Raw genomic sequence first — 16,607 nt, 5'->3', positions numbered from 1 at the left:
ATCTGAGGCTTTTATTATGATATTTTTGTCTTTTCATAGATCTTGTAATGCCCATCAATCATTGTTAGTCATATTATTTAATGTATGTGATGTTTCTCTTTTTCATTTTTAATAATATCTCTCAGGTCATCAACCATCAGTTCCTTAAACACGTCCACCTTTTTCCCCTGTGGTAATAATGGGCAAAATTTAGATTTTGATGTGCAGCCACTCATTCCTGATTTGTTAGTTTCCACTCCCATTTTTGTACAGAATTGCAAGTCCGATAATTCCCCTTCATTCAGAGTTGATATTGTACTCAAGTCTTGTTCCAGGTCCCATAAGTCCCGTAATGATGTAATATTCTTTGATGTCAAATTCGACAGGGATTAAGGTGCTCCCAAGTTTGTATCTTTAGGGGGTTCATCCGCAATTTTTTTTTTTTTCATGCAGAATTTGTACGGATCAATTCTTGATGTTGCCAAAGCCATTCTCACCTTAGGACAGAATGTAAGACCTCTAGTCAAAAGATTAATGTGTTTACTATTGAGAGATTTTGAGGATAGATTAATCACAAGATTATCATTTGAATCTAAAATCACGTTCTTGTTCCTCTTCCTGCTCAGCCTTGTTCTTTTCGATCGGTCTAGTTCCCTGACCTCATCTTGTCTCTGCCTTTCCTGCGAGTTGACATCTGTAGCAACCTCATTTCTCCTGAAAAATCTAACTTGGTGGTCTGTGCCATTGATGATCCTTCGTCCCCCGAACTCACTTCGGAGCTCTCCACACTAGAGGGTTTATCTGCCTTATCTTGAATTTGGTCCATCACCTGTCTACTGTACATTGCATGAAAGCGTCTTGCAAACGTATACACGTGTACACCTGCTGAATAACCTTTTTTATTTCTATTTAGTTTTTTTTCTGGTGAACTTCCTTTTCATGCTTGTCCAATATCTTTTCAAGTTCCTCAAGGTCTCTCGCCCCTTCCTCATTGTCCTTTTATTTTTCCAAAGTTTTTCCAGCTCCTTTATTTTTTCTGTTGCTTGTGCAAGTCTTCTTTCAGCATGGATAATTAAAGTGTTCATTAATTTCGTTGAAGAATCCACTGTATCTGTTTGCCATTGTTTCATTAAATCGGGATCCATATCATTAAATGTTGGTAAAGTGAATATTCTTGACCCTCTTGGAATTCGATTACATTCTATATATTTTTTAAGGGTGACACTTTCCCACCATTTATTTATTTCCATAATGTGTTCTTTTTCAAAGTCTTTCGATAAAGTCTTAAAGTGAGCTCCTCTCATACTCCCCTGCATCCATGTTTTTTGGTAAGTTTCACTGGAATTTACATGAACATTTATCTAATAAACTCTTCACGTTTTCCTTTCCTTTCAGCCATTATTCACAGTAAATTAATAAATCAAAACGTTGTTCTGGTATCTCGTTTGTTCTTATTGCTCTTAATTTTTCGGATTAAGCTCCAATAAGAATTCCTTGTTCCCACCTCTCGCCTGTAGATGGCAGTACAACTTTAATTTCTCTTCCAGCTCGCTGATATTACAGTATAACTGCCGAGCGAATCTCTTGTTTTAAGCACATCTTAATTCAAGCATTTCAGTAAATGTTTGCAATCTAGGTCACTAGTTTTAATTTTAATTACTTCACTTGTTGCCTGTGGTTGCTCCAGGGTGAATGTGGATCACAGTGGTCTTCGTTACTGTGGCTAGCCTCTGCTCATACTTTTTTTATTTTAATTACTCCCAAAGTCACAAGTCATGTTGAATTCCTTTCATTAAGATGCTGTGGTATTTATGCGATCCACTCTCTTATACTGGCCTCCGTTTCATCTATATCTTTTCCTCCACAGCGATTTCCCTTCAATCCTGGGGTCTGTATTGTGGTCCGAGGCAAAGGGCATTTCACTCCCACGCGGTTCATCTCCTACAGGCCGGAAGACCGCCCTCAGTCCGGGTGCACTCCTAGGAAGCCTGCCCCAATCTGCACACTGTTCTTCGGGCAATTCCGGGAGACGGCACAAATCCAGTTCGACTTAGTTACTCTTCAGAGGGATTTATCATTTCATTCAACAAAGTGCAAAGTGCAGGTGCCACAAAGGAGGCCTGACCTGCGCGTTTCGGCAAAAAGCCTGCGACTGCGCCATCCCATAGCGCAGTGCAAGACGTAACTTTAAAGGGATCGCCTCATTTTTGTCTACACCTTCTCTTAAATGTATAAATACACACAAATATATATATATATAAAAAATATAAAATCCTGATCCCAAAAAAATGAACATGCTAAAACGTCTTGGTAAAATGAGAACGACAAAAAAAACTGACACAGGCGTCCCAGCTCACGTCTTCCAGACCCCAACTATCAAACCAGGAATGCTTTTGAGGGGTGTCTCGCGCCAAACAGCCACACTGAACATGCCTACACCCGTGCCCGTCACGCATGGGCCTGGTAGTTCTCCCTAGGAACTCATGTCTACGGTCACGTACAACACAGTGGCCACCCTGGGGTCACTTATTTTAATTGTATTTTCCCTGCAAGCACTCTTCTTTTTCTCTGCTACAAGAAGTCTTAATGGTAGCGTTGTAAAATTGGTGCATGTGGGCAGGGTTAAATGTTTCTAATTCTCTCACTCTACAAATGATTTTATTAAGTGATTGACAACCCAATGTACTATACTGTGCTGGAGTCGCAAATAGAGGAGTACGCACAAGCACATTTATAAAACGAATATGGCAAGCCAGAGCCGACCCATGGGTCGGGCTTGGCCCCAAGAGCCCGTGCACGAGCTGAACCTTGAAAACATTTAGCACGTATAATGTGCAACAAACATAATGTAAAAATAGGCCACAATCTCTTCAAAATTCAAAAAGTGTGTTTCTTTAACTTGCGGAAGTTTTTTGGATATTATCACTGCATAGGCAGACATTTATTAAAAGTGGTTTAGAAACATTCATGCCTTGCCCCCCCACCCAATGGCAACTTAGACTTAAGTCAGCGGTCATGTAATCCTTAATGTGGTGTAGATTCCTATTATAGATGGAGCAACATTATAGGCTGTTTTATCAAACACACTAGGTGGAGCGCACATCCTGAACCTAAGTATTTAAAAATGTGCTTATATGTGATAATAAAGAAAAAGAAGGCTCTGTGAGATAAAATATTTGTCTAGAATCACACAGTTTGGACAAGCAGGGAAGCCAGTATTGATTCCATGTTACCTAATGTCACATTCTGAAATGCAGCCACCAGATGGTTTTGTGTTTCATTCTTAGCTCATGGCGAGAACACCCTTCACAGAGATAGCAGACCCAACTCCAGGACCCCAGGCCCAACTATCAAGCCAATAATGCATTTATCTGCAGGGTGTCAAACCCAAAACACCCCTCCTGAAGCTACACCCCTGCTCGTCCAAGGATCATGTGGGTCTGCTAATGGGATTCATTGGGTAGCATCCAGAGGTTTTCATAGACTTCACCTAGAAATTCCATGTGAATTATGCAGGGGATCACTTGAGGACCAAGCATAGGGCAGCGGGGAGGAGTCCGCTCCAGACCAGAAGCCCTAGAGCAGCTGAGGGAAGTGACTGCAGCCTCCATTAAAGGGCACTGGACTGTCCCAGTGCCCCTTCTCTGAGTGGAATCACTTCTTCTTGCAGAGGCACAGACCATCGTGCTCAGCGATGTGCTCTGTATGCCTCCTACAGCCCCTCAGCCCTTTGGCACTTTGGTTGTGCTCCTGAGTAGCTTCATTTTCTGGGGCCACCCCCCACAAACTGCAGCCAGTGGGGACTTGCCTCTTCTCCTCCAGGACAGAGTTCTCCTTTCTACACTGAGGTCAGGGGTCAGCTTCTATCCACACCTAGGTCAAGGGTCAGCTCCTATCCACGCTTCGGTCAAGGGTTCAGCTCTGCCCTTCACTGAGGTCAGGGGTCAGCTCCTAGCCACACTTAGGTCAGGGTTCTGAAGTCTGCTCCCACTCACACCTGGAGAGGACAGCACCTCCCACAGTCCTGTTGCTCGTTGGTGCCCCTCTGTGATAGTATGGCAGAGCATCTCCCTGGGTCCAGACGAGTACAGGCCGCTATCCTAACAGGGGCCAGCATCTATCCAAAACCTACATAAGTGTCTGGAAGCCTGGCCCATCAATTCATGGTGCCAGTCAAACTGGAGGGCATTCTCATGTCTTTAAGTCTATCACAAACGATGAACGAACAGATGTGGCTTGGGGAGCACATTCACCTAAAGACGTTATCCTGCGGCACACCTGCAAGCAGCACAACTGGTTCTGTATGTGTCAGGCTCCACTCGGGGGGGGGGGGGGCTGCCGCTGTTGGCCCATGATCTCTTGGGGTCTGTCCTACTGTGGCTCTGCAAACTGGTCCAAGTACAACCCGTTTAAAACTTGACTGTCCGTAGTAACTATGGCGATCAGCCACAGGCTTCTCAGGGCAGCAGTGTTGGGTGGGGGGGGGGGGCTTCAAGTAGGACTCAATAAACACCCAGTAGTGCAGTGAAAGATTGACCAAGCCAGTGCTTCACTTTGGCACAGAGAAGTACTTCAATACACACAGAAAACTCAGTACTACCCAAGACTTACAACAGAAATTAATGCTTCACTGCGCTTAGTACCGGTGTTCATATTCCCTCCCTTTCTCTCTCTCCCCCCTCCCCTTTTTCCCGGTTCAAGTTCCATCTGGGCAGGTACTATGCAAATGTGCAGATGGACCTTTCTTTTCCTAGTTTGTGCGCTAAGTTCATTGATCAGTCCCCACGTGTTCTTCTACCGCCACAACGGAGTCTGACAGGTCTTAGTTGGCCGGCAGGGCCTCACCCCCTCTTCTGAGGGGAGTTGTACTGCACCTACCAAGGGTCACGGGCCTGCTGGATGCAGTCTTCTTATGGTGGCACAACCCCTGTGGGACTCAGGCCGCTCCGGCGCATCTTGCAGATGCTGCGAGTTCCAGCTGGAGCCGCTCGTCTCCTGAGACTGCGCTCACATTCCCTGGAGCACCAGATCGCTCTCCTCAGCCCCCCTGTATGGACGGACTTACATGTGCTAAGGTTAATACACACAGACATATGTGTAACATGCACTCAGGATGTTAGCGGTAGGATATGTGTTAGTGCATAGAGGCGGAACTTTACATGAGTGGGCACTCCTGTGATACATATGAAAAGTCCTGGTCACAACTACTGACTCACAAAATACGGTCGCTGCCTCCACTGTTCTACATGATAAACCTGTGAGGGGGGCGCTGACAAATAACGCATGCGCGGTGCGCCCCACCAGGTCCGGAACCTGGAGACCAAATCAAAAACGATGATGCTGGATACTCATAGTCTGGCAGGTAAGGCAGAGGAACGCAGCTGGATATCATGCGGAGGACATTCTTATCCGAACAGTAGATACACGCTAGCTATAAAGTGCCAACCATAATCAAGGTTAAAAAAATATATACTGTCAAATTGTGACAGGAGGAGAGCAGGGTAAGGGCCAGTCTGGTGCATTTGGGATGGACCATGGGATGAATGTCCATTATAGACAGAAGCCAGACCTGCGGCAGTGACCCTGAGGGACAGTGCCAGGGCTGCTCCAAGGAACAGCTCCTTGCAGTATGTGAGTAGCCATTATCTTGTACGGTATGCAGTCTGGACTCCCACGAGCCACCATTCATCCTGCACCCTGTACCCACATATACTCCCACATACACCGCACTCTCATAGGAGGCCAGCTGTGGGAGACTAAGCTCATTTTATATTGATAAGGTTGGTACTTTCACTTTCCAGAGGTCTGTATCCCTCACTGTATCACCCACCACACATTTCCTGGTAGTCTATTTATTAAATGTATAATTCCTTATAGCGTAAACAAGACCTGAAATGGTTTCTCAGCGCTTTAGATAAGAATAGTTCCCACTGCATAGAAGCAGTTTGCAAAAGAACAGTTACCTAGGTTTTGTTTGTCCATCCACCACATTTGGAGTACTATACCCAGCCCTGAAGTACTGTCCATCTCTTGGGGGCTGGAGCACAGAGCCTAGTTCTCAAGGGCTCATCTGAAGACCAGAGGTAGTTTGGTGACCTACAACACCTAAAGGAGGCGTTGAGTACACATCTTGTGAACAGGGACGAAAGGGGTTAAGGGTGTGCATCCTCGAAGACAGGTTGAATGGTAGATGAGATAGAGAAAATAACATTTGTGGATGCATAAACACATCCCTGGTGGTGCGGGCTTACTGAGAGCTCTTTAAATGTGTGTTTCTTTTCTTCTTTCTTTTTCAGGTGAATTCTGAGCTGGAGGTCCCCCCCACCCAGGTGCTGCAGATTGAGTCGTCCAAGTCTTGAGGGTCACCGTCGATAGGAGCCTCGGTATCCCCCATTCCCCATCTCCAAAGACCCCACACCCCTGTCCAGGGTCTGCAGATGGGCTCGCCCTACCTTAAGGATCACCGGAAGCAAGACCATCTCTATCCTGGCCCTACTCCATATAGTCCTACTTAATTTCTACAGTGAAAGCAGCATTGCCTGATAACCAGGGCCACTGGAATTACAAAATTGTGTGGAGTGGTGTTTTTCGCATAATTGTAGATTTGCCGCATTGTCACATAGTCCATCATCTGCTGCACAATTGGCAAATTTTAACAAAAAAAAGATTGTTTCTAGCTTGAATGGTTCAAAAGTTACTAAAAACGCAGTGGCACGTGTTGCTGCGTAGTGGATGGACCTTTGCAAGGGTTGACTGGTCACCTTTCTGCTGCTTATTACTATATTTGGGTATTAAACTGGCACTAAAGAGGTGCGACCAATGCCCAGACAGTGTTATTAAGGGTAAAAATGGCTAATTAATGAAGTAATACTATCACAAAATGTGCTGCTTTCACCACATAATTTGCCTTTTCTTGCCACATAATTTTCTCAGCCCTGCCGAATAATTTAGCCATCCCATGCCACATAATTCCAGTGGCCCTGCTAATCATGTTTATAACAGAAACTGTAATCTGTTCCTTGAATCGGCTCTCCTTCCTGTTCATGTATAGCGCCCTGATGCCAGCAAGGGCCAGGTCCACAGGTGTAACATCCTAAGATCCTAAAGTGCTTTGGTCCCATATGAATGCAGTTTGTTTTTGGCTTGCGATATACTTTCGTCTTTCCTAATGGCTCATATGTATATGAGAATCTGTCTGTAATCCATTCCTTGGATCGGCTCTCGTTGCTCTGCCTGTACGGTGCTCGGGCGCCAACAAGAGCCTGGCCTATGCTGTAATAAAGAATGAATGATGATGTGAACTCACAACCTAAGATGTTTCTGTCCCACAGGAATAACATTTGTTAATGTCTAATCCATCTTGGAGTTGGGCGCTTATTTTAGAAAGAAATCACAAATATTGCTTTTCTTTATAAGAATTAGAATCTTTACCTATTTGCTCATTACCAATTGCTTAATAGTCTTCAGAATGCAAAAAAGACCCCCACCGACATGTGTTTTGCAAAATGCTTGCTTCATCCGGGCAGGTTTAATTGTATGTATTCCATACTCTGACTATCATGTAGCTTAAAATTACAAAATTCTTATATTTCTATCCTGCTAATTCAAAGAAAAGGATAAATGAGATCCTGTTGGTTGAATTGTAATCCCTCTCAAAACACATGTGGTGTAAAATATGAATCTCCTAATTTATTTCAAAAAACTTTATTTACATATCTGTGAGCAATATTTATTTAAAAACCTTTGTTTTGTATCACGTAATAATTAAGGAAATTGTTTGTGTTGAAACGTCAACTCCTTGTAATCCATCCTAATTCATGCCGGATCCTATTCCTTTTTATTGCCATTATTGACAACTGAGTAATGTTGACTGTTTACTTCTATAATTTTCTTTAAAGCTTTAGTTTCTATATCAGAATATATTTCTCTGGGTCATACGTTGTTAACCAACCAGCAGTCAGCACATCATTTCCCAACATTTAAAACCCAATAACAAGTCTCAGTAACCTTAATATTCAACATCCTGATGCTATGTCTGATTATCTAGATGATAGACCTCCAAAAATACTTTCCAGATTTATACGGCCAATCAATCACTCGCCGTAAAACTATTTTGGAATTGGCATAATTCAATCTTTCCTACAAATACAGATCTTTATTTGTAATTCTCTTCTGCCACATACATAGTATAACAGTGAGAGATTTGGGAAAGGACAATTCTAAATAAAGACGTGTGTTTGTAGAAAAGATTGGTTTATACCAAATCCAAAATAAGTTTATGTGATCGAAGGATTGTATATGCTGGAGCTGATTTATCTAGATAGTAATAATTTTGAGGTATTAAAGCAGAAATGTTTGTTTATTGGGCACAAGGAGGGCTATTCACTAAAGTAAATTTACACCTGAGTAAATCTACACAAATATATTTACTTTTACACTTTGTAGTAAATCCATTACTTCTGACTATTCACCATTTAAGAGTGTTAATTTACTAAAAAAAAAATGTAGGCTTGCATGTCTCCACCATCTAAATTCAAGGCGTTGAGCAGAATTTATGTTTGTAAAGTTAGTACGAGTAACTTCTCACACATAGGTGAAGGTCTCTGCCACCAGGGTGGAGGTAGCTCTATTTTAAAGTACAGGAAAAAATAAAGTACATTAAAATTTAGTAAAAATAATGTTATTTTAAATATTAATTTAAGTTAATGGATATATTTAATATAAATGTAGAACAAAATTAAAACATGCTATAACACTGTTAACCTAATGTTGCTATTAGCATGCAGTTATTAAATACAATTTATGTAAAAGATTTATTATTAAAAAAAAGCTACCAAAAGTTAAAGGTTTATTTTTATTTACTATAAGTTAAAAATTACAAAAGGTTATGTACAGAAGTAATTTAAATTAAGTTAATTATTTTCAAAAACATTACAGGTATTTTTAAATTTAAAGTTTTAAATATATTTTAAAATAATATTTATTTTAGATATATTTTAATAAGCAGAAATAAATTCATGTATTTTCATAATCTTTCCTACGTGGCTCTATTATAAGTCCCTACCTCCATTACTTCCTATAAGACTGTATTGCAGTACCAGGGTTTGGCCAAGTGTGGTGCTCGACTTACTCCAAGTGGGAGCTATAGTTTATTAATGACTGTTTAAGTCCTTTTTTTGGCTGTAGTAAGTTTAGAAGTGCAGTTTGTGAATAAGAATGCATTTACTCTTTTGAAGGTGTGTGCGTGTCCCCCCCTTTAGCTCCTCCCCAAACACCCCATAACCCCTCACTGCTCCTCCCGAAACCCCTCCCATTTAGTCATAAGTTGTCCCCATTTTCCAGTCACTCCCTGCCCCTCTCACATTTACCACAGCAGTGTATATGTGTGGAGATGTCTGCAGGTGAGTTGGAGACCTCTGCGCAGAAAAGATAGCGAGGCTGGCGGTAGAGACCCCCGCACGTAGGATTACAAAGAGCATTTAGTGATAGCACTAAACATACTACAAATGCAGTTTGTGAATAGGCCCCTATATGTTTCCTACTTGCATGTCTTAAAGGCGGCCTGCTCTGTATGTTTTACCACCCTGTTGTTACGGCAGATCAGTGGTGTGGCAAGATGGGCCGAGGGCTGGCTTCTCAGTCATCCAGTAGCGGGTCTCGACGCCCCCTGATGTGTGTGCTCCTAGGGGCTAGTTACTAACCTTATGTGGGTACTCGTGTGATGCACAGCGGCACAACGCACTGTCAATTTACTTAGCAATGAAAAGGGCTCACGAGTGCTGCGCAAAAAAAGACTCATTGGTGCTGTGCAAAAAAGGACTCATGGGTGCTGCGCAAAAGAGGACTGAAGGTGCGGCATAAAAAAGGACTCACAGGTGTGGCGTAAAAAAAAATTCACGTCTGCGGCGTAAAAAAAAAATCACAGCCGCGGCGTAAAAAAAAAGACTCCCGAGTGCGGAGTAATAAAGAACTCGCGGGTGAGGAGTAAACAAGCGTTGGCAAAGCCATTAGGTTTCGCCCATGCAAGATCTATTTGCTTTTCAAAGTTTTTCTGTACAGGTTGCACAGCAGCGTCAGCTGCCAAGCAACGTGGCAAAAAATGTGCTATAACGCGGCCAGCATTGAGTGTGTTGTGGCACTTTTTGTTTACTTTAAACCATGTTGCTGCGCAATATAATTAAAAACATTACCAAGACAAAATAAGCTCTGCGCAAGCTATTTCGCTTTGTTAATGTTGCATAAAGAGGTTGCACAGCAGCATGGGCTGTGTGCAACATAGCTTACAGTAAATAAAATCAGTACTGTGGCCTGCGCTGGCCGCATCATGGAGCTTTTTTCTTTATTTTATCTGACAAAGCCTATAGATAGCACGTAGGCGCAACCCATTGGTTTTGCCAAAGCTTGTTTTAAACAATTGCTAAATTTATCTGATTACAATTGACTTTTTGGTAGAGCACGTTTTTTTTTTTTTCCCTCCGTTAGTGCGAGACCGCCAGTACGCCGAACAGCTGTTTTCCATATGCTAAATTGAACCACGCATGTCAGTGGCCTGGCACTGCTAAAGGCTTCCAACCAGAGTCAGGAAAGTCCTGTTTGGTAAACGTAAGCGTTTTGAAGTTTTAAAGAAAACCCGGTGCAAAGAACTCCCACAGACAAGTTCTCAATAGCAATCCTGTGATGTGCTTTAAGTTTACAAATCACTTTCGACCATAGAAACATCTGGCGCCCAGTGCTTAATTTGTATATAACGACGTGCCGGTGCCCAGAGGTCTCCTCTGAACTACTCGGCTGCTGCATTTGAATGTGCGCGCGAGGGAGGCGAGTCCTAAAGCTGCTTTCTCCCTTTGTGGCGCTTTTTCGTTTTTCTTTTCCTCCGTCTTTCCCAGATGTGTCTTTTGCTCGCAGTAAAATTCCCGATGCAGAAAAATAAGTGCATCCCCTCTAAAATAAGTGCCGGCGCGCCGCACCGGAAACCACCGGCTCAAATTAAGCACTGCTGGCGCCCCTTCAGCTATCACTGTTGGTGGTGTGCGGAGTAATGTTTCCCGCATAATCGGTATCCAGTGCGCTCTGCCAAGGAGTGACTGATTCGTTTTGTGACTGAATTCCATCATTAGGACACTTTTGGGCAATGTCGTTACTACCTGTTTAAAATATACATCCCCGCTGCACTTTCAGTCATACTCGGAGTGTGCTTATGTAGTTTCTTGTGGGCGCTTGATAGGACGTAAGAACGTTTTACATCAATGGGACGGTCTGGCCGCTCAAAGGTCATTGGTATACTTCGAGGCGCTTTAAAAAGGGCGCTGTATGCTTGAGCGCACGTGTGTGGGTGCAGAGACCGGCTTTGCTGGGCAGTGGAGAAGGCGGGTGTGTAACTGAGCTGGTGAGGGGAGGACACCAGAGCTAATGCCGACCCTCCACAGTGTGAGACTTGCTGTGGTTGCTGATGCGGGGGCCATCTGAACCGCTTTTATGTCGGGACCAAACTTCTGCAACTTCAAAGACACACTTCCGCACCGCATCTTTTTTTCTTTAAAAAAAAGTATATATGTTAATGGTAGGAAAGTCTTACATTTGGGTAAACGAAATACTATTGATGTTACCGGTGTTGCAGCAGGCTTTCTGTGCTTTTGGAGAGCTTCTATTGTACAGAATAGTGTCAAGGCACTATGAACATACAGGGCCAGATTACGACCTTCGCAGCCCGAGGACCGTCAATGCAGTGGTGGTTGTCGGACCGCTGTGGTTGTGGCAGTCCGACTGCCACGTTACAAGGTTGGCTGGATAGGATCCTGACGGGCTGACGGTGGTGGGGGTTGCAATCAGTCATGGCAGCTGCATAGCATTTCACTGTCATGAAAAGGCTGGCGGAGAAAAAAAATGCAAGGTCCCCCCCAGCCCAGCACCATTAAAAAGGGTTCTGGTGGTACCCACTGCGTGCGGCAGCATTGCCGCTGGCTGTATTACGAGCCGGCAACAATGCTGCGCCACTTTCCTACTGGGTTGCGCGCAGAAACCTTGGTTTCCACTGGTCAGCCCAGCGGGAAAGTCCTAACGGTGCCAGCGGGGAGGTCATCTGAAAGGTGATAACCATCCCGTCAGGAGTTTTTTGCCGACAGCTGTTCCCATCCGCCAAACTCAAAATCGGGCCCACCGAGCCACCAGTGCTGCCGAGACACTGAACATATTTATTTTTAAACGACTTCGAAGTTTGGTTTTTAAATTTTGTGAGCTCCCGGCTCTGCCGCGTGAGAGCTGCTCTCAAAAGTGCTTGTCTTCACGGACAGATAGGGCAGGGGTGAAGGAGATGCGTGCCACATAACCTCGGATTAGGGTGACCAGACGTCCCGGATTTCCACGGACAGTCCCGGTTTTTAAACGACTGTCCCGCCGACGCTTCTCTTAATTTTAAACAAATGTCCCGGTTTTTGGGACAAAGGTCAGATAGTTACATAAATGTCCTGGTTTTTGGGACAAAGGTCAGATAGTTACATAAATGACCCGTTTTTTGGGACAAAGGTCAGATAGTTACATAAATGTCCCGGTTTTTGGGACAAAGGTCAGATCATCTAGGGAAGCATAAGTTAAAGAGGCCTACAAAGTATAAAGTAATTAAAGTACTTTATCTGTTACTGTCAGGCAACACAGTCCTCCTGTCTGCTCCCAGCAGAGAGCTGGAGTGGGGAGCAAAGAGAGGCGGGTTTGGGGGGGAGGGTGGGAGGTCAAACCATAGCTAATTTTATATGTGCAGTCTTGTAAATGTGTGTGTGTGTGTGTGTGCATATGTGTGTATACACACATACATATGTATAGGCAGAAATTCTCAAAGCTACAAAACAACGGGACAGGTCAGATATAAAAGGGAGAGTAAAGTCGTTAGTCCTTCTTTTATGTCTGACCGTCCCGGTTTTTGCTCCTCAAAATCTGGTCACCTTACCTCGGATGAATACTGACAGCAGACATTGTGCAAGTGTTCTAACTGCGGGAAGCTATATGAGGCGTCTACATATAACACTGCAGTCATGAAAACCGTGTTATGTTTACTGCCAGTTTTATGTAACTAAGTAGTTAAATATTTCACTCCAGAAAAATAAAACGTTTCACTATGTGTGTTTGTATATAATCTGGACATACTGCGATTTTCTTTTTCTTTTATTTTTTTTGTTTTGTTTTAATGGAACTTCCACTCCAACAAGCGCCTTCGTCAGTTAATGAAAGTGTATATACCGTTAACCAGCAGAGGGCAGAGCGCAGCCGTGAATGTGAAACAGCCGGCCCTGGTTCTGTAGGGCACCATATCAGGATGAAGCACGTGGAAGATATAGCGCCAACCAACGAACCTGAAGTTCGGGGAGGTGCAAAGATGCCTTGTAAAGTGCCCCACACAATGCCACCATAGGCGGTCAATATCCAACCTTTTCAATCTAAAAACAAAGCAGCAACTAACAATCGTGTAAACACAAAAACTTCATCCAAAATAGGGCCAGTAGATGTTATTCATGTATTTTTGACTCTTATTCAAATTCTTCACCCGAAAGCACAAGCGCTGCCAACACGTTTCACCTCAGCAAAGGCTTCCTCGGGGCATCATATGTTCTCAACTGGTGTCAGTCCAACCCGACGAACAGCGTCCCGGGTATAAATGGAACACAAAGGTTGTGTATATAATCAATGTGTACATCCAGCCACAAAGCTGTGACTGTTTTGAAATCGGAAGTCCAAGCTTCAAAGTCATTCATCCAAGTTGTGTTTGGCGTAAAGAAAAAGCACGAGTCCCTCTCGCGCCCGTACTGGATATCCACGCCTGAGCCTCGATCCTTCCTATGCGGATGGAAGCAGCGGGGAGGGCGCGCCGAGCAGCGCCTAGACACCAAGGCTCGCGCACTGGAGAGACCACCCCCATAGCCTATGACCACATCAGTAGGTGAGGTGCGTGGGTTTACTGAACGGTACACACAGCCCAGCAGTCAATATCTTAATAATAACACTCCACGTTTTTGTACAGTTTTCTAGAGTGCATTAAACTGACGTTGTTGCAGGCGCACCACCGGCAAAGATGAAAGTAAAATAAAAAATAAAAAAAAAATCCATAAAAGTCCACGGGTGGTGGGGGGGGGGACTGGGACATTAGCCGCCAGTCACTAGCCACCAGCGACCATAGTCACACATCACGTACACACATGAAAGAACCACATAGTGTTACAAAAATAAAAGTACTTTATTGTAGTAACCCCAAGACTAAAATAGTGATTAGGCAATACTCCAATAGGAGGTAAGTAAACACACTATTACATACACATTAGAAGTCAGTGATTAGCATATAAAGCAATAGCAAATAGTAAAAACAATATAAAACAAGCATTTGCAATGCAAGGGGTCTCGCGTTTGCTCATGTTAGAGCTGATCGCGTTGTAAACTCCTAACCCGACTTTTCACCTATCGGGCAAAAGGGCATTTAATGCACATAACCCGAAAAAGTGAAATCAACTATGCAAAGCGCTCGACTTCTGCCAAACGAGATTGCACTCGTAAATTAGAGAAAAAGAAGTCCACGAGCCCGATGGAAAACAGCGAGCCTCGCATGTTTTCTGTACTTGGTCGCTGCGCTCGAGGAGGGCTAGCCACCGGAAAAGGAATGAGTTATGCCTCCCTTCAACTAATTAATGCAAGCAGATTTTATTAGGCAAGCCCACGAACCAATAAAAAACACTGACGTGAAGTTGACAGGGCTCCGAGCCCTTTTCTAAATACTAAAGCATCTCGCTGCGATACGCATGCGCGAGCGCATGCAACGCAGGCTCGACCCTAAAAAGGGAAGGCCCAAGGAGGAGACCAAACCATTTACTAAGTAAGCGGAATGTGAAAGGCAGTCCACCACCCAAGGAAGTGGAATTGGTAGAAGGTAGCTGGAGGGACTAGGAACCCCAAAAGGTAAGTACCAGGGTGCCCTCTTGTGACTACGAGAGAAGAGGTAAGTACCTGGTCTTTCCCCAAACCCACAGGAAAACTTTGGAAAAGCACTGACTGTGCAAGACACAGACAAGACTGGAAGAAACCAAAGTTGGACAGAAGAGGAGCTGCAAAAGATGGGGACCAAGTCCAGTTCATGTTGGAGTGTCCGGTTGTGACAGGAGCCACTATCCACCCTTCTGTGGACGCAGGGCCAGGTCGACGGTGGATGAAGAAAGTCAGCAGTGCAGCACAGGAGCAGGAGAGGAGTTCCAGAAGTGATGCAAGTGATGTCCCATGTTGGCGGTCGTGATGCAGTTGGTCAGTGGTGCTGGAAAACCACCAACAAGCCTTGGCAAATGCAAGAGTCGGAGAAAAAGATTTTGCAAGTTTGAAGAGGACCAGCAAGGTCCAGGGCACTCGACCCAAGCAGGAGAGTCCAAAGTGACCCTCAGCAGCTGGAAGAGTCACAAGAAGAGGAGGTATCCCCCACAGGCGACCCACTGGCAGCAGGCACAGGAGTCTCAGTGAGGCCCATTCAGCACACCTGAAGAGGCGTCCCACGTTGCTGGAGCAGCAGGCAGGAGACTGTGCTTTGCAGAGAAGAGTGCTGGAGGCTGGGGCTACATGGAGCCTGAAGAGCTCTTTGATGAGAAAAAAAACAAGCCTTGGTAGCTGCAAGAGTCGCTGTACATAGGGGTACTATCCTGCAAGGAGAGGCAAGGGCCTACCGTCTCCTAAGTTGGATAGCTGGTAGAGAGTACCAAGGGGACCACTCCAGACTACCACCTGTGATGCAGGATCCACGCAGTTCCAGAAGAGAGAAGATCCACCCAGCCGGTCTTCATTGCAGTTGGTGCCTGAGGATGCAGGGGAGTGACTCTTTCAATCCAAGGGAGATTTCTTCTTACTTCTTGTGCAGACTGAAGACTCATCACCTGAGAGGATACACAGCCAGGCATATGTTGGAGTTGCTGGACGGAGCCGAAGAAACAATGTTGCAAAGCAGAGCCATCGCTGGAGTTGCAGATTGTTGGTTCCTTGAGGGTCCAGTTGTAGTCCCGGTGGCCAGAAGATGAAGTAAACGATGCAGAGGAGTCCTGCTGGAATCTTGCATGTAGAATCTGAGGACCCACTCAAGGGGGGACCCTAAGTAGCCCAGGAAGGGGGTTTGGTCACTTGGGAGGGTGGCCACCTATCAGGAGGGGGCTGTGATGTCATTGCCTGACCTTTCCACTCAGATGCTCCCAGGGGCCTCCGCCCACCTTGGATTCAAGATGGCAGAACCAAGTGGCCTGGAGGAGCTCTGAACACCACCCCTGGGGTGGTGATGGACAAGGGAATGGGAACTCCCCTTTCCTTTGTCCAGTTTCGCCCAAGAGCAGGGACCAGGGGTCCCTGGACTGGTGCAGACTGGTTTATGGAATGAGGGCAGCAAATGTGCCCTTCAAAGCAAACCACTGGTTGGGGAGGCTACACCTTCCAAGCCTTGTACAACCTATTTCCAAAGGAAGAGGGTGTTGCCTCCCTCTCCCAAAGGAAATCCTTTCTTTTGCCTTCCTGGGCTTGAGTTGTTCAAGCAGCAGGAGAGCAGAAACCCGTCTGAGGGGTGGCAGCAGCTTGGGCTGCCCGGAAAACCCCAGAGGAATAGTAGGAGCAATGCTGGGGTCCTCTAA

The 16,607-nt window shown here is 44.9% G+C and overlaps 1 protein-coding gene across 2 annotated transcripts in view; it reads left to right on the top strand.

The window, feature by feature from the left end:
- LOC138282997 (dynein regulatory complex protein 1-like) overlaps positions 1 to 8,821 on the top strand; it is a 164,506-nt gene extending 155,685 nt beyond the window's left edge. Inside the window, exon 17 of one of the 2 annotated variants that reach the window (XM_069221093.1) lies at positions 6,276 to 8,821. In XM_069221093.1, the coding sequence (XP_069077194.1) occupies positions 6,276 to 6,338 (63 nt within the window). In that variant the 3' untranslated portion in view covers positions 6,339 to 8,821. The remainder of the gene's footprint in view (positions 1 to 6,275) is intronic. The other variant, XM_069221094.1, reaches the window with a different exon arrangement.
- Positions 8,822 to 16,607: the final 7,786 nt, after the last annotated feature.

Source organism: Pleurodeles waltl, chromosome 2_2 (genome assembly GCF_031143425.1).
Source record: "Pleurodeles waltl isolate 20211129_DDA chromosome 2_2, aPleWal1.hap1.20221129, whole genome shotgun sequence".
Classification (NCBI taxonomy): domain Eukaryota; kingdom Metazoa; phylum Chordata; class Amphibia; order Caudata; family Salamandridae; genus Pleurodeles; species Pleurodeles waltl.
This window is presented reverse-complemented; position numbering and strand designations above follow the sequence as displayed.